Source organism: Gymnodraco acuticeps, unplaced genomic scaffold (assembly GCF_902827175.1).
Source record: "Gymnodraco acuticeps unplaced genomic scaffold, fGymAcu1.1, whole genome shotgun sequence".
Taxonomy (NCBI): Eukaryota; Metazoa; Chordata; class Actinopteri; order Perciformes; family Bathydraconidae; genus Gymnodraco; species Gymnodraco acuticeps.
The window spans coordinates 2890545-2909066 of record NW_022990513.1 but is presented as its reverse complement, the minus strand read 5'-3'; the positions used below and the strand labels follow the sequence as shown (position 1 = coordinate 2909066).

Below are 18522 nucleotides of genomic sequence, written 5' to 3'. Positions count from 1 at the left end.
CTCAGCTAACTGACGATACGAACCATTTTTACTGAAACAAAACACAAGTCTCACAAGAAGTGTCTAAATGAGCCCTGAGCAAAAAAATGCTGACGCACTTAGCACAGAACTCACAGTAGAAATACTTAATTACTTATCGGATTTGCACAAACAAGATATATATACAGGGCTGCACATAACTGGTGCGCAGGTGCGCATGCGCACCTCCGCCAAAAAAAAGAGCACCGGGTCATTTGAAAAAAGGCGTATTTGCGTACCAACATTGAGAGAGGGAGAGAGAGAGAGAGGGAGAGAGAGAATAGAGAGAAGGGAGAAGAGAAAAGAGAGGAGAGAAAAGAGAGGAGAGAGAGAGAAAGATATTTGTGAGTTGCATATGAATTCAGGGTCGGCCCGTAGCACTGGCGTTATAGATGTTCGCCTCGGGCGCCAGATATGTGGAGGCGCTGCGCTGGCAGTTCTGGGAGGAAAAAAAACATTTTTGACCGTTGGGGCTCATCCTAATTTTCGGCCTTGATGTAACAATATTCATAATTAAGTAAATGTAACACCCTTTTCACCCCGGTTACACGTTTCATTTGCCCTGTACGATGGGTGCTGTAAGTGATTAAAATGGGGGATGTTGGCTTATCTGGCGCCCGCAGCTCACAGCCAAAGTGCGAGTGAGCGTGGGAGCGAGCGAGGGAGAAAGGGAGGGCGCTGTTGTTATTAGAATGTGGTGCTAGCTGCTCTAACGGATATAAGAAGAAGATGTTTCTACAATAATGTGGAGGGAGAGTCCTCTCCAGTCAGACTGAGAGGCTGATACTACAGCTCAGTGAGGTAAAGGACTCTGAGTGTTTAGATAGTTCACTTTAGTCTAAGTTATCTCAGTGGGTCTCAAATGGTTTGATCACAATTTATGTAAACACATATTTCCAAGGCACTCCTTTATATTTATTGGGATAAACAGGTTTGAAATCATTCCAATGTATATACTATAGGACAGTAACCAGACATATCGTTTAAAACTGGAGAGATACAAAAAAATGCATAAATAAATAAATGTTATGGTAAAATAAGATATGAATGAATAACACAAATAAAATAAGTTACATTCATTTGTTATTGGCTATGGTAGGTTATTGGTTATGTTCACATACTTATTTGATTACATCCACTTGTCTAAGATGATAACAGAGACTTTCGACCCAAAACCAGCAAGCAGCTAATCACAGACTCAACCAGAGAGAAAGAAGTAGGCCTACATCATCAGCTACCATGTCTGACAGAGAGGAAGACAGTGAGGAGAACAGTCAGGAGGGTAGTGATGACAGCTTGTAGGATTACTGGTCGTGCTAATGTTGTCTTATGTTCACCTCTGCATGTGTGTTCTGTGTTCACCTCTGCATGTGTGTTCTGTGTTCACCTCTGCATGTGTGTTCTGTGTTCACCTCTGCATGTGTGTTCTGTGTTCACCTCTGCATGTGTGTTCACCTCTGCATGTGTGTCCTGTGTTCACCTCTGCATGTGTGTTCAGTGTTCACCTCTGCATGTGTGTTCTGTGTTCACCTCTGCATGTGTGTTCAGTGCAGTGTGTCTGGAAAATAAAGTCAAGACCCCCTCAAAAGTTACAGTTTATTTCATTTTAAGGATGAGCACCAAGCAACATCTCCAGGTGCTCCTTTGAGAACCAGGGCAAAAAAGTGATGTGCACCCCTGTATATATATATACATACACTGAACAAAAATATAAATGCAACACTTTTGTTTTTGCTCCCATTTTTCATGAGATGAACTCAAAGATCTAAAACATTTTCTATAAACACAAAATAACCATTTCTCTCAAATATTGTTCACAAATCTGAAAGAATCTGTGAAAGTGAGCACTTCTCCTTTGCCGAGATAATCCATCCCACCTCACAGGTGTGGCATATCAAGATGCTGATTAGACAGCATGATTATTGCACAGGTGTGCCTTAGGCTGGCCACAATAAAAGGCCACTCTAAAATGTTCAGTTTTATCACACAGCACAATGCCACAGATGTCGCAAGTTTTGAGGGAGCGTGCAATTGGCATGCTGACAGCAGGAATGTCCACCAGAGCTGTTGCCTGTGAATTGAATATTCATTTCTCTACCATAAGCCGTCTCCAAAGGCGTTTCAGAGAATTTGGCAGTACATCCAACTGGCCTCACAACCGCAGACCACGTGTAACCATACCAGCCCAGGACCTCCACATCCAGCATGTTCACCTCCAAGATCGTCTGACACCAGCCACTCGGACAGCTGCTGCAACAATCGGTTTGCATAACCAAAGAATGTCTGCACAAACTGTTTCAGGGAAGCTCATCTCCATGCTCGTCGTCCTCATCGGGGTCTCGACCTGACTCCGGTTCGTCGTCGTAACCGACTTGAGTGAGCAAATGCTCACATTCGATGGCGTCTGGCACGTTGGAGAGGTGTTCTCTTCACGGATGAATCCCGGTTTTCACTGTTCAGGGCAGATGGCAGACAGCGTGTGTGGCGTCGTGTGGGTGAGCGGTTTTCTGATGTCAATGTTGTGAATCGAGTGGCCCATGGTGGTGGTGGGGTTATGGTATGGGCAGGCGTATGTTATGGACGACGAACACAGGTGCATTTTATTGATGGCATTGTGAATGCACAGAGATACCGTGACGAGATCCTGAGGCCCATTCATCCACGACCATCACCTCATGTTGCAGCATGATAATGCACGGCCCCATGTTGCAAGGATCTGTACACAATTCCTGGAGGCTGAAAACATCCCAGTTCTTGCATGGCCAGCATACTCACCGGACATGTCACCCATTGAGCATGTTTGGGATGCTCTGGATCGGCGTATACGACGGCGTGTTCCAGTTCCTGCCAATATCCAGCAACTTGGCACAGCCATTGAAGAGGAGTGGACCAACATTCCACAGGCCACAATCAACAACCTGATCAACTCTATGCGAAGGAGATGTGTTGCACTGCGTGAGGCAAATGGTGGTCACACCAGATACCGACTGGTTTTCGGACCCCCCCAATAAAGCAAAACTGCACGTTATATTTCACATCATTCATCCACATCTGTGAAGTAACTAAAGGGATTAAATACCTTTTACCTCTGAATTGTAGAGCAGTAGAAATACAAAGTAGCTAAACATTGAAATACTTAAGTAAAGTACAAGTATCTCAAAATTGTACCCAAGTATAGTACTTGTTGAGTTTATGAACTTGGTTACTTTACACCAGTGGCTATACAGATAGAAAGACTAAGCCTTGCACAGAGGCATGACAATATATTTTCAAAATGTAGAACGTAGAATGGCATTTAACTGTCGAGGTATTTTGCTGGTGAGAGATTTTCACAATTACGCCTACAGTTGCTTTAGCCAGTAAGCCTACTATTTCATTTGTTTCAGATAGGCACAACATGTTTCATATGCAGACCTTATTTTCCTGTTCCATGTTAAAAGTAACAATTTTCAGTGGTACCACTGAGAGAGTAATTTTTTTGGTCATGGAAAATTAGAGTAAAGGTCATGGAGAAGTAATTGAAAATCCTTGGTGAAAAAGTGTATGAACCTCAGAATAATATGCTGCTGTAATGCTCGCTTTGCTAACAGCTTCTTCTCTTCAGGTTGGAGAGCCAAAGGATGGAGTCCGCAAAGATGTTCGGGCGATACTGGCCATGCTGTGTAAGGTGTACCCAGCATCCAAGGTCTTCCCTTTCCTCATGGAAGGAACCAAGTCCAAAAACTCCAAACAGAGAGCTGGTAGGTGTCTACAAACTGAACTTCTGTTAGGGCTAGGCGGTATGACAAAAAACTCATATCACAGTATTTTCCAAATTATACAAGTATTACGGTATTTATTTATTCTTCAATAATTGGAAATATATGTACATTTATATGTTTTGGCCCCACAAAAGAAACACCTTATCAGTGCTGGCCCTCATGAGTCTAATGCTGCGTTCACACCGGACGCGATGCGAATATTCGCTTCGCTCTAAACGCTCGAGTTTCACCGCGGCTGTCAGCTGTGTTTACTCGCATCATTCAAACAAGACGCACTGGCAAGGGGGCTACAACTACAACAAAATGAACATATTTTACCGTGATTAAATTGTAATACACGTTTCTAAATGATGCCGAAGTAACAACATACTGATACCCGTTAGTGAAAACCATGAATTAATGCTTTGAGAAGTCTGCAGACAGACGGCAGGCGAAAAACCTTTTAAAATGCTTGTTTTATGAATGAAGATCGCATCGACCAGGCTAAGCTAACGTTATATATCAGGGTCTCCGCGGGGTCTTAAAAAGTATTAAAAGTTGATAAATCAATTTAGCGAAAATTAAGGCTATTAAAAAGTACTAAACGGCATTTTCCAAGGTATTAAGGTCCACAGCAACGACAACATGAAACACCCTTTAAATTACGGCAACGACATGTCGGGAAACCCCCTCAAGGCGGCCCCATGCATAGCGCGCTGTAAAATGCTGCTTCTTATTTTAAGTTTCGTTTCGTTGCCTTGCTCCGCTCTGGGGGGGAGGGGAAATAGTGTGTTGGGGCGCCACTGATGGGGATCAAAGCTGTCCGGTCCCACATGCTATGTGCTAGCCAGAAAGTCACGGCGTTTAAGTCCCGACTCTCCCGATGGCCAATCCGTGCCTCCCCTGACTGCACGTTGCTGACACACACCGCTGCAGTGCGGTGTGTCCGGGCGATGCTGCTCCTCCAAGGAAGAGACACACGTTCACAAAGCCAAAAAAACTATATCCGGTCACAGAGATCTGCTATTTTAAAGTAAAGTCAACACATATCAACCCTAAATATAGTCTATATTAAGAACGAGAAAAGTCTTAACATATATATATATATATATATATATATATATATATATATCATTTTTTGTAAACATGACAAATGTGCGAGAGTGATGACGTCAGAGAATCGTCCTATGTGCCGGGGCTTAGCCTCGGACAGCCCCGGCCCAATTTAAACCCTGGGTATTTGTGAGGGAGCTTATATTTATATATTTACCCCGCTGAAGCTCACCAAAGTTTAATATATTTCATAGTTCAAAGTTTTGTCAATTGTTTTGTTTATTAGTCAAATACTGGTTTCTGAGGAGTTTTACTGGAATGAAAGAGCACAAAGTTTGTCTACAGAAGCAACAAAGCAGCATACTGCATTAAACTTGACCTTGACAGAGAGGTTGAAGTTCATGTGGAGAGGAGGCTTCAGTAGTCTGTCTGTTTTATCTATTGGGAACAATGCCTAAATCAAATACTTTCTAATGGTTTATTTTTCTAATAAAACCCCTTGAATTGGGTTGGTCACACAATTCATTCTCTTGTGCTTTGTTCTATCTGAATTATGATAAGGAGTTTTCACAAACTGTTTAGTTGTGCTATCTTACAATCAATACTGTATATAGTAAAAGTGAGGTAAAGTGTGTTGCCAATGTAACCGGTTAGAACTCAAAGTTGCGATGAGGTCTTAAAATGTATGGAAAGGGTCTTAAAAAAAGTCTTAAAAGGTATTACATTTGACTTCAGGATTCCTGCATATACCCTGTATATCAGGGGTAGGCAAGTAAGTTTGGCCTTGGGCCAATATTTTGCTGAGCCGCAAGATGGTGGGCCAGAATATAATCAAAGCCTAATTCAAGGAATTGATTTTGGTAAGAGGGCGCAGCGCCCCTGTTCCCCGGTTCAGAAAAAACTCTATCGCTGATAACCCTCCCCATCAACACTCTGATGCGCAGTCAGATCCGCAGATTTGTTCACTGATGATATAGGCGCCCAATCCAGAGCCTCTGGCTAGACCCGCCCAAAGGGAGGCTCGTCGTCTCTAGCCCCATTTCAGTCCCAAAGCCAGGGCTATTATCTGTATTTTAACAGACTTATCTTTTAAATTGAGGTGTATTTATTGTTCTCTTCAAAGTCTATTTTTCTCTGAAAATGTAGGGAGGATGGTCCTCCCTTTCCTCAATGGACGAGCCTCCACTGAGTAAAGTAGAGTTATTAACTAGGTAGCAGTGTTATTTAACATACTTTTATTCTGATAAGTATTGTCAAGTTCTCTGGGGTTTTGGCATTTATTTGAGTGTTTGCCCATTTGAGAGGCTCGAGGGGCAACAGAGGACGCATGGACAACTGGAATCCTTTTTCCTTTTCTTTATTTCAACTTTTCAAGGACACATTAGGATTCTTTCAGGTTGAAAACCTTTAAAAAATACCAAAGGACAAAATAAATCAATTACAGCAGTTTTGCTTTGCAATTTAATATATTATAGCCTAAATTAATCAGTAACCAAGTATTTTACTCAAACTCAATGTATTTAATAGTTAAATTAGTACTTTAATTGACCTGGTTCCCCCCAACCACACATTTGCCATATGTGATCCGCTCTATCGAAATCAGTCGGAACGGCTCATTTCAAAATAAATGTGGATTTGCGTAAAAACTAGTTTTTCGGGGTTCGGGTGTTTTGTTTGATTTTAAATAAACAAAGTCTTGGCTTTCAGAATATGACATTTTTATTTCCAAAATCACACGATAAATACATGTTTGAAGCTTGTAAAGGGAAGATGACAGCTCTCACTCACCACTCTGCTCTTCCACAGCGCCGCTTCCCCTCCCTCCGCTGACATTACGCCAGTCAAATGTCGGGACAGAATTTATTTTACCGGACAAATTTGAAACTTACCGGTCATGTTTCAATAATAATAATAATAATGGTGTAGCAGAGTTTCTGTTTGCAGGTAATCACCGGACTATGACAGGATATGCTGATGTTTAAAACTCAGTTAATGGGGCTCATTTTTATATTGCTTCAGTTTATAATCGTTACAGATCGAAAAGTTCAGATTCATTTTTCAATAAATGATTCCACAAACAACAAAAAACATCATTATTACATTCAAACAAACTACTTGCAGTAGATGAAGTACATTATTCAAAAGTTTACATTAACTTTGAATAATAACACGGGAGAAACGGATGCTCTCTTTTCCCCTCTCTCTCTCTCCTGACAGCCCGTCAGTTTCTCATGCAGCTCGCTAAACAGTGGGCGGGGCTTCAGGTGATTATGCAGAGCTGGGTGTCTCGTCAGACTCAGCAGCTGATCTGATCTCTCTCTCTCTGGTCCGGTTATACTTCACTCGCGTTTATGTCCATATCAATCAGATCCAGCTCTCCTGATCGGCCTTTAAAAAAAATCTCAAAATAAGATTTTATTTTTGATTCTCAAAATTACGGGCCAAATATTATTGCTGGCGGGCCAACAATGGGGGCCGCCTGTTGCCGACCCATGCTGTATATGCTCCGTCCACACTCATAACAACGGCCTACTGACATAAATAAAGCAGCGACTGTATTCGCCATGACACAGACAGTCTGTGGTTTGTACTTGTTTAACTTTTGTCCAGTTTCTGAACAGATATGAGGACAGCTAATGTTTTGGTTTTGTGGTTCTACGTCAGTGACGGCAGGCTGAGATCTTCACCGATTATTGGCTACCGCGAGATCGCGTCAAGGGAATTTGACGCTCAAGTTTAAAAACTTGAACGGTTGTCGCAGCCCCCTCCAATCGCCTCAATCGCACCGCGACATTCGCATCAACCACTTCATGCTCGCCGTCGGAGCGAATTTGCGTCTGTCCACAGATGTTTGAGTTCATCTCATGAAAAATGGGAGCAAAAACAAAAGTGTTGCATTTATATTTTTGTTCAGTGTATGATTGTCATTGGTCTAAATTAGATTTCAAATGATTAACTGTGTATGTAATGAAGATCATAGTGTGGGTTGAATCCATTTTCATAACCACTGTCTTTTAACTGATTGAAATGTGGAAACTGGGCTTATTCATCAGAATTTCGTATGACTTGACTTGCTTGACCTGAGCAATGACTTGACTTGCTTGACTCATCACAGTGACTTGGGACTTGCTTGATAATTGTAGGTCAAGACTTGAGCCTTGCACATGTAGGACTTACTGATGATTCCTCGGTCAAACTCGCATGAGTAACGCGATGCAAATCTTCGCTCTAAATCCAGTTAACGCAAACTGGCAAAGAGCGCTCGAGTGATGCGGCAGTGAAAGGAGTCCTCTGGGGACATGTATTTAAATGTGCAGTTTCAGGGAAGGGGGGGGATTTGTTTACATTTTCAAACAGTGCTTTTGTTGTTAGTTTTAATGTGGTACGAAAAGTTAGCGCGATCAAATGGTTTACATTTTGCAGTTGCTCCAAGCATTCGGATTCCTTCACCACATAATTCTGCGTTCACAACGGACGCAATGCGATGTTTGGGGGCGGCGCGATTACATGTGAAGTCAATGATGCAATAATCATGCTGTCTAATCAGCATATTGATATGCCACACCTGTGAGGTGGGATGGATTATCTCGGCAAAGGAGAAGTGCTCACTATCACAGATTTTTTTCAGATTTGTGAACAATATTTGAGAGAAATGGTTATTTTGTGTTTATAGAAAATGTTTTAGATCTTTGAGTTCATCTCATGAAAAATGGGAGCAAAAACAAAAGTGTTGCATTTATGTTCAGTGTATTAGATTCATATTAACCCTAGAACTGCAGACAATATAGCTAGGACTCAAAAAGTCTGTTCAAAAAGGCAGAATTCCAGGTAAGAAAATCATATATGGAATTTTCCATTACACATATTTAATTTAAATGTCTGTTAAGACTAGAACCGCCAACAGCGTCAGCGCCTACATAGATATCATTTTCAAATCATGTCATTTGTTCCTCTTCATCATTTCCTTATAAACTAAGTAGGACGATTTAAAACTCACTTAATTGGGTTAATTTAGAAATGGCTTCAGTTTATCATCATAACAGATCAAAAAGTTCAGATTCATTTTACAATAAATCAAGGAATGATGCACTTCTACAAACACAAACAACATAATTAAAACATTTAAACAAACTACTAAAAATACATTACATTATTCAACAGTTTACAGTAACTTCTGATAATAACACAGGGGAGATAAACGAGCTCTCTCTCTCTCTCTCTCTCTCTCTCTCTCTCTCTCTCTCTCTCTCTCTCTCCCTCTCTCTCTCTCTCTCCCTCTCCCTCTCCCTCTCCTGACAGCCTGTCACTATCAGGGTTAGTCAAAATGAATCCCTTGGAGGTTCTAGTGCTCATTTACCGTTTTGTCTTCTCTTTGCTTAATCGATTTGAAACCAAGTCTAACGTAGCTTAAACTTAACGTTAGCTTTCTAGCTAACACAACACATGCACGTACCTTTCTCTGGGTTTTTTTGTAGTGACGAATGAAGTTGGATGTTGTGGTGGTCCTGTCACTGATCTTTATGCTGCAGACCGCTGTTCTCTTCCTATTACCGTCATCGACAACATAATCCTTGAATCCAAACTTCACTATTTTTGGAGTAACGCTAGCCGCTGCCATGTTAACTGGCACTCCTGCCTTCTAGTGGGTTGCCAGGTTTGCGCGCATGGCGCTATAATCATCCAATCACATTTCGAAAAAACTAAACGTAATATCTCAATACAAAAACAAACGCAAATATTTAATTTGAAAAAGTCAAGTCCTGTCAAGTCATCTGTCTCAAGCTTAAGTCAAGTCTCAAGTCATGAATACCAAGTCAAAGTCAAGGATTTAATCAATGTTAGTCAAGCAAGTCTCAAGTCCAAAAATATGCGAGTCAAGTCATGTGACTTGAGTCCCCACCTCTGGTGTTTACTACTGTCACTCAAACTGCACTAGCGAGGAGGCGAGGCTCTTCTCAATGTAGATACCAACATTTGCATATTTTCCTATGATTTCATTGTAATACGCTTATCAAAATGATGCAGAAATAATAAACATAATGATATCAGTTAGTAAAAACAATGAAATAATCCTTTGACAAGTGTGCCTTATACGGCAGGCAGGAAACGTTTTAAATGTGTATATTTTCAATGGAGATTGGGTCGATCAGGCTAAGCTACTGTTGTAGCTGCTCCGCCCACACTCAAAATAGCGACATACAAACCTAAATAAAGTAGTGACTCTATTGTCCATGCCATAGACAGTGTGTGGTTTGTACATTTATAAACACTGTTATTGGTCCAGTTTATGAACAAATATGAGGAACCATGGGCTCTGATGCCAATGGCTGCCGTTTGGTTTTCTGATTCAGCGACGACAGGCTAAGATTCTCACTACTGATCCTTTTTAAATGGAGAAAGACGGGGGGAGTAGAGTTCAGTATTGGATGAAAATTATTCAAACAAATGTTTATTTGGTTTCCTCCCTGTCCTCAGAATGTCTGGAGGAGTTGGGTTGTTTGATAGAGGGCTATGGGATGAATGTATGTCAGCCGACTCCAGCCAAGTCTTTGAAGGAGATTGCCGTTCACATCGGGGACAGAGACACGTCTGTCCGCAATGCCGCCCTCAACACTGTGGTGGCTGTCTACAACGTGAGCGGGGACCAAGTCTACAAACTAATAGGAAATGTAAGATGGAGAAGATATCACTGTTATCTTTGTTGGGTGTCACATTACAACAACAACAACAACAACAAATCTAATATATTTGCAATCCTTTCCAGTTGTCAGAGAAAGACATGAGCATGCTGGAGGAAAGAATCAAGCGTTCAGCGAAGAAGGCTGCTGCAGCTTCTGTCAAGACCAGCGCTGTAGAGAGGACCCAGAGAGAGCCCCCCGCTAACCCCAATGCCACCTTCCGCCGCAAGCCTTCACAGGAAGACCCCAACAAACTCAAGTAAGTCCCCTCTGAGTCAGGGCTGTCACTGTTAGCTGGACCAAAACAAGTTGGGAAGCAGTTGATACTTGCCGAGCACCAAATACAGCATCATTTTGAGAAACAAAATAACCAGCATGAGCAAGGTGTTCATTTCAAAAAGACATTCAAATCAATCGAGCGTATTTGAATTTCTTTCACCTTTTTAAAAAAATATATCCTCCAGCTTTTGTTTTTCCATCTGTACATCTTTCGCACGGATTACAATAATAAAATGTATGCCTTCCGGGGTCATACGAGGTCACACGTGACTTTGTTGATATAAATATTCGACCTACGCATGCGCGAGACGGAAGATATCCAGTGCTAAAGCACCACCTCTGGCGGTCATCCAGTATTCATAGAACCGTAGTTACATACGTAACTATCGTTTGATCCGGTTACTTATGTTGTGGCAGATATTTACGTAAGCTTTCTTAACGCTAATGTTATAATAGTCAGATTGCTCTGAAGATGGGAGGTGATATTCTATTCATTTTCATGTTCACAGTCGGTGATTTGGTCGGCCGTCTTTCCTGCAACGGCAGTTTAAACTGTATTTCCTTTCTCCTGTAATATGACTTGATCGCTTTAAACTCTGCACACTGTTGTTATCAGCTGTTCCACCATGGTTTCTACCTCAACCTGTAGTAGATTTATCCTTATTGAAACGGTTACATTAAATGAAAAATAAAATCAATGTGCAGGCTTACGTGAAAACAGTTCTACATGATCAATATGCGCAGTTTATACATTAAATAAATCAACAGTACAGTGGCGATATGCTCAAAGTGGAAGCGATTCGCCATTAAAGCAAAGAAGAAGAACTCCGCACAGTTTATCGCTTATCCTGGAACCCGCTCAGCATAAGTTATCTAGCCCGCTAAGAAGTGAACCAGCTTCGTAGGACCGGAAATCCCTGAAGTTAGCTTGCTAAACGAAAATCCTGATTCGTAGTACAGGCCCCTGGTCCGGAGCAGGTTAGGTTGCAGGCTAAGAGCTCAACTCAGTGAAAGCACTGCCTGCTGACCAATCAGAGCTCAGTGTGCGGAGTTTAAAGCGATCAAGTCATATTACAGGATAGAGGAAATACAGAAAAACTGCCGTTGCAGGAAAGACGGCCGGCAAAAATCAACTGACTGTGTGAACATGAACATTAATAGAATATCACCTCCCATCTTCAGAGCAATCTGACTATTATAACATTAGCGTTAAGAACACTTACCACATATCTACCACAACATAAGTAACCGGATCAGAGTAACATTAAGTACAGTCCGCGGCATATCACTTCATAATGTATCATATATTTTCTTATCTGAGTCAGCTGAGCCGTATCTGGCCGTGCAACACTCACAGTGTCACATAGGCCTACTGTATGCAGAAGTATTATTTTAAGCAACACATTAAGTTGACGAAACACTCGAGTCAAATGTAATGAAAGTCAGATCGTGTCTTAGACGGGGCAGTGATATCATAAACCTGTTAATGAACTTGTTCTGTTACCAGCTGTATTCACCTTGCAGGTGCAGCTCTGTGGCTTTGATCCTGGATAAAGTGTTTAAGTCATGGATGTTCAAAGTTTAACTTCTTCATATGTTTAATATTATAGTTCACTTTTCATTCAGGAAGTATGACGCTGCGCTGTCAGTGCGCTTCTCCATGTTTGTGATTGGTCAAATGTTGCTAACCCCGCCCCTTTTATGTGAACGTGCACCTAACTAGATAGGACACGGCTGGCTTGAGCGAACCACTTGATAACCCGCGTCGTAGGACAGTTTAGCGAGAGCGCGTATGTTTTGGATTAGGCCAACCGGCTAACTCAAAACATATCCAGGATATGTTGAACCGGCTTCGTCGTACAGGCCTCTGGTCTCTTGCCCTCCTAGCAGTCTCATAATTATATGGTTGTGGTCCGTCATATGCATACGAATATAAATGTTCAACCTCTTCTGTGTCAAAACTAGCATTGTGATCCATGTTTATTAATACGTTAGACCGGCTGCTCTCCCTGATGTGACGTCACACGCGGGTGGTCTTTTTTTATGCGGAAGTAAAAATGTCTTACAAAAACGACGCCAGATGTCACTGTAGTGTATATTTATGTATATATTTTTAGAAAATCTAGTGTATACATAATTTTCCTACACATTTATTGACTGGGGTCTCTAACCTGCAAGTTTTAATCCGAACTAAAACTCAACACAAACTCAATACTGATGTTTTCATTTTCATTGCAGCCTACATTCAAAGCCTTACTGATGATGTAAAAATAGATGATCATTGGGTGGGAAACATCCAACCAACACACCCACAACTAGTGTTGTCACGATACCAACATTTTGGTTTCGATACCGATACCAAGTCAAGAATTGCGATTCCGATTCTTTTTCGATACTTTTCTTAAAACAAGGGAAACAGTCTTAAATGTAATTATTGTGCTTTATTTCACACCAGAACCAGAACCATAACACACACTTTTAAACAATGAGAACAATAAACAAAATAAATGACAAGAATTCGTATTAAATAAATGTAAGCATCATCTCAAACAACTTTTTTGTTTTATAAAATATAATTTTTTTTATATTATATTAACATGTAATAGTACAGTAATATAAATAATTATTGACAAAATGTATATTGCAGATGTTAGCCACATTGGTAAGTTAGCTAAAAAGATAGCCATATTAGACAGTTATCATTGCCATTAATTGCCTCGTCAAACTACGAAAAAGTTCGTTTGTCACAAAATAAATTACACTTGTTTGACTTAGATTTGAGGGCATGGTCTTGAGCATGATGTAATTATGTTATCTATCACATTCGCTAACCTGTCTGTCTTTAAATTCTTTAAACAGCTCTGGATGCCGGTCGGCGAGGTGCTTAGCCAAGTCTGATGTGTTGGCTCCCTTAGTTTGCAGGAATCTAAACCATGTCTCACAGACAGGCCTCGTGGTGTCCGTAGGCTTGCCCTCACTGTCAGAGATATAGCTCAAATACTTCCACATTTCGCTTCTGGCGTCTTTTTTGTCAACAAGCCGAGGCGCAGCTGCACTCCCACTTGCAGCCATGCTTCTCGCTTTCTCACATGCTCTGGCAGCTAGCGCGTGCACGAGAGAGGGGAGGCACTTAGAGCGTGCTTGAGAGAGGGGAGGGACTTAGAGCGTGCTTGAGAGGGGCGGGACTGCAGGCACGGCTGCAGTGCAGGGAGTGAAAGCAGAGCGCTGATCATACACGGCTCTTATTAAAACAGCGCTTTCTCACCGGAGTACTTTTCCACGTCATTCTTAAAGTACCGATACTAATGAAACGGAGGAATCGTACCGTTTTTAACGGCAGGGTATCGCGGTACCTTTCAAGTATCGGTACACCGTGCAAAACTACCCACAACACACTGTTATTGAATGATTATTTTACAGGGAGACCGCATCATGTTTCCAGATAAATGAACTCATCTTTTTCAAAAAATGTCTTGCATATTAATAAAATGTCCTGTACTAAACCCAACTTTTTCAAATTTGTATTCATTATCCATTCTATTGACAAACAGACCAGTAGTGTAGTTCCCTTCATGCCATAAATCTTTTGAATGTTTGTCTTCTGCTCGAACTAATCTGTCCTTCTCTTCTCGTTGTGTTTGAGTCATTGCATGTTGGATTGCTTTCACCGATACTCATTTTATTTCAAATGAAAATTGGCACGTAAAGTCCTCTCCACAGTTTGGTGAAAGCAACGTGTGTGTGTGTGTGTGTGTGTGTGTGTGTGTGTGTGTGTGTGGCTGACTGACTGTCTTCTGCCTGTCTGTCTCTTAACCCTTCATCTTTCTTCCTGTGTGACTTCCTCTTGCTCTGCCTCCGGAGCAGAATCATGTATCGCACGTATAGGATGTGAGTACCTCCTTCCCCGCCTCTTCTACGTGTTGTCATTGTAACAACTCCTCTCTGAATGCAATCTAACATTCATCATTCATAAGACTAATGGACCGAAAAGTTAGTTGTCACATTTGAGTTTTAGTCTTGCTTTTTCACATTGCAGGGAATCAGTGTCTGTTCCGGACTAATGTTTAAAATGTGCTGCTGTCACTTTGCAACGTGATTCATTCTTCTTCCCTATCATCCCTTTGTCTTACTTATCCATGTTGTCTTAACTGTACCTGGAAATCAGATTAACTGTGCTCTGCTTGGTCTTATAATGTCAGCTACAAATATATAATGTTTTCTTGAAGAATCTGCCTTTTGACAGCTGCAAAAGGCCCATTACACCTAATAATGGTCATATACACTGAACAAAAATACAATAGCAACACTTTTGTTTTTGCTCCCATTTTTCATGAGCTGAAATCTATTTACACAAAAGGCCTATTCCTCTCAAATATTTCTCACAAATGTGTCTAAATGTGTGTTAGTGCGCACTTCTCCTTTGCCAAGATAATCCATCCACCTTACAGGTGGGGCATGTCAAGCTGATCAGACAGCATGATTATTTTACAGGTGTGCCTTAGGCTGCTCACAATAAAAGGCCACGCAGTTTTATTTATCAGACCGTGCCACAGATGTCGCGGGAGCGTGCAATTGGCATGCTGACTGCAGGAATGTCCACCAGAGCTATTACCATACCATAAGCCATCTCCAAAGGCGTTTCAGTACATCCAACCGGCCTCACATCCACAGACCATGTGTAACCACACAACCAGGACCTCCACATCCGGCATCTTCACCTGCAAGATCGTCTGAGACCAGCCACCCGTCATTTGATGCAACAATCGGTTTGCATAACGAAATAACTTCTGCATAAACTGTCAGAAACCGTCTCAGGGGAAGCTCATCTGCATGCTCGTCGTCCTCAACCTGGTCCTGACTTGAATGCAGTTCGTCATCGTAACCGACTTCAGTAAGCAAACGCTCACCTTCGAAGGTGTCTGGCACTTCGGAGAGGTGTTCTCTTCACGGATAAATCCCGGTTTTCACTATACTTAACTCTATAAAGGAGATGTGTTGCACTGCGTGAGGCAAACGTTGGTCATACCAGATACTGACTGGTTTTCTGACACCCTACAGTTCTTACAGTAATAAATGTGTCTTTTTAAAATAAAAGTGCACATTTTAGAGGGGCCTTTACTTGTGTCTAGCCTAAGGCACACCTGTGCAACAATCATGTTGTCTAATCAGCATATTGATATGCCACACCTGTGAGGTTGATGGATTATCTCGGGAAAGAAGAAATGCTCACTAACAGTCAGACATTTTGTGAACAATATTTGAGAGAAATAGGCCTTTTGTGTACATATAAAGTCTTGGAACTTTGGTTTTTGCTCTCACTTTTCATGAGCTGAAATCAAAGTGTTTATATTTTTGTTCAGTGTATATCCTAAACCTTTATTATTTACAATTTCTGTTGGTTTAAAGCTGTCAAATCTGTACTAAAAGTGATGATACTGATGTGAGGTTTTAAATTGTATCAATCAAATGTTCTAATAAATCCCAGTTACCAATTCTGATGGGTTACTATGAACCCGGCTAGATTTACCAAGGCATTGCATAGAGTTTGGTTCATCTAAACATAGTAATCATGTGGGTGTCTTGTGGTGTGTTCAAACATGAAGTACATTTTTCACGCGACACAATTTGATGCCAGCCGAAGTGAGAAATTCACGCAGCTCTGTTTTCACCCACTGTTGTGATGCCCCTGACGTCATGAGGTTGTTAAATATCAGAAATGATAGCGGTATGTGCGCACCCAGCACTCTATGATAGTAACTTATATGGTAACTTCTATGCACAAAGATCACTTGGAAATGTATTTGTAAAAACCTTAGGCTGGTATAAACTTATATAACGTTCCTTGTCCTTAGAATGTTTGTCTTTTTCCATATAGGTGTTTCACCTCCTTTCTGAAGGAAACTAATGCTAAATGTTTGTTATAGATCAGTGCTAATCAGCTCTTATCCTGTTAACCCAACTGTAATTTGGATCAGATCAGGCTTCATATCACTCTCATATCAGTTTCTTCCAGACAGATCTTCATAAGACTCAAAGCAGGGATATCCTGGAGTGTGAATATACGCTACAGATCAATGACTATATTTAAATGTAGTTAAACTCAAATGTATGTCTTACATTTAATTGTATTGATTTGTTTTATTGTACTTTTTTATAAAAGTTGCAATATGAAGATCACTGTTTTGGAAATCAACATTTTATCCTCCTTTTTTTTTTATTTGACCCTGAACTGAAAACATGTATTCATTACATATAAGAGATATATTCACTGCCACGGATTCTCAAATCAATAAGTCAAGGTTTGTGTCTGTCAGGACCCGAGCTAAAAAGCACTGATCTGCATTACAATCAACTAAATATACTGCCCCCCCCCCCTCCTATATCCCCATCTACCCTTCTATCCAGCCAAGCCCGTCAGAATGCCCAGCACAGCGAGTCCTCCCACCCCTCTATCCCAAAGGAGTTCCAGTTGGACCTGGACATGATCGAGATGGACCAGAGCAGAGTGTGTGAGCTGCCGGATCTGGTCCAACACAAGCTGGACGGGCTGCTGGAGCCCATCAAGATCCCTGAACCCAAGTAACCACCCAAAACAACTTGGCAATAATATTCCCAACTGTTGTGCTTCAGTGTACAATTCTGTGTCTGATTTCAAATATTTTTTGTGTTTTTAAAGGATGCGTTCTGTCTCTCCTCACTATGATGACCTCCACAACAGCACGGCCTCCACCATCAACTTTGTCATCTCTCAGGTGGCTAGCGGGGACATTAATAACAGCATACAGGCACTGGCACAGGTATGGAAACATGAAAATTATGTCTAACATCTAGAAGCAGCAAAAATCATCATTCAAGGTTTTTATTTGTCATACGAACATAGCTACAGTGTAGTTATGACGATGACAATCTTGGGTCACAGGCTCCTCCAACAGTGCAACCCAATAAAACAGATAAACAAAAAGAAAAATAGTTTATAAAAGTGAAATAGTGCAATAAGAGTCTAAATGTCAGTTATTGGAATATGATATATTAGATAAATCATTTCTAAGTAGCAGCCAGCCTTACGATTGAGGGCGGTGCAGCTGCCGTACCAGGCCGGGATGCAGCCAGTCAGGATACTCTCTATGGTGCACCTGTAGAAGGTCAGGATCCTCTCTATGGTGCACCTGTAGAAGGTCAGGATGCTCTCTATGGTGCACCTGTAGAAGGTCAGGATCCTCTCTATGGTGCACCTGTAGAAGGTCAGGATCCTCTCTATGGTGCACCTGTAGAAGGTCAGGATCCTCTCTATGGTGCACCTGTAGAAGGTCAGGATCCTCTCTATGGTGCACCTGTAGAAGGTCAGGATCCTCTCTATGGTGCACCTGTAGAAGGTCAGGATACTCTCTATGGTACACCTGTAGAAGGTCAGGATACTCTCTATGGTGCACCTGTAGAAGTTGCAGAGTATCCTGGAGTCCATGTTGAACCTCCTCAGCCTGTGGAGGAAGAAGAGCCGCTGTCGAGCTTTTTTGGCGATGGTGGTGGTGTGAAGAGTCCATGTCAGGTCCTCAGTGATGTGGACACCGAGGAACCTGAAGCTACTGATTCTCTCCACCGTAGTCCCATTGATGGCGATGGGGGTGTGTCCCTCTCTCTGCTGCTTCCTGTAGTCCACAATCAGCTCCTTGGTTTTGCTGACGTTGAGATGGAAGTTGTTATCCTGGCACCAAGATGTCAGGTTTTCTACCTCCTCTCTGTACGTGTAGCCACGC

At 41.6% G+C, this 18522-nt stretch overlaps 1 protein-coding gene across 8 annotated transcripts in view; it reads left to right on the top strand.

Annotated features, from left to right (window-relative positions):
• Positions 1-18522, top strand: part of ckap5 (cytoskeleton associated protein 5) — a 91671-nt gene that overhangs the window by 57568 nt on the left and 15581 nt on the right. For 6 of the 8 annotated variants that reach the window (XM_034227040.1, XM_034227036.1, XM_034227035.1 and 3 more), the window contains 6 exons: positions 3623-3758; positions 10287-10480; positions 10576-10748; positions 14633-14656; positions 17174-17347; positions 17445-17565. In XM_034227040.1, the coding sequence (XP_034082931.1) occupies positions 3623-3758; positions 10287-10480; positions 10576-10748; positions 14633-14656; positions 17174-17347; positions 17445-17565 (822 nt within the window). The remainder of the gene's footprint in view (positions 1-3622; positions 3759-10286; positions 10481-10575; positions 10749-14632; positions 14657-17173; positions 17348-17444; positions 17566-18522) is intronic. The other 2 variants (XM_034227039.1, XM_034227037.1) reach the window with 1 other exon arrangement.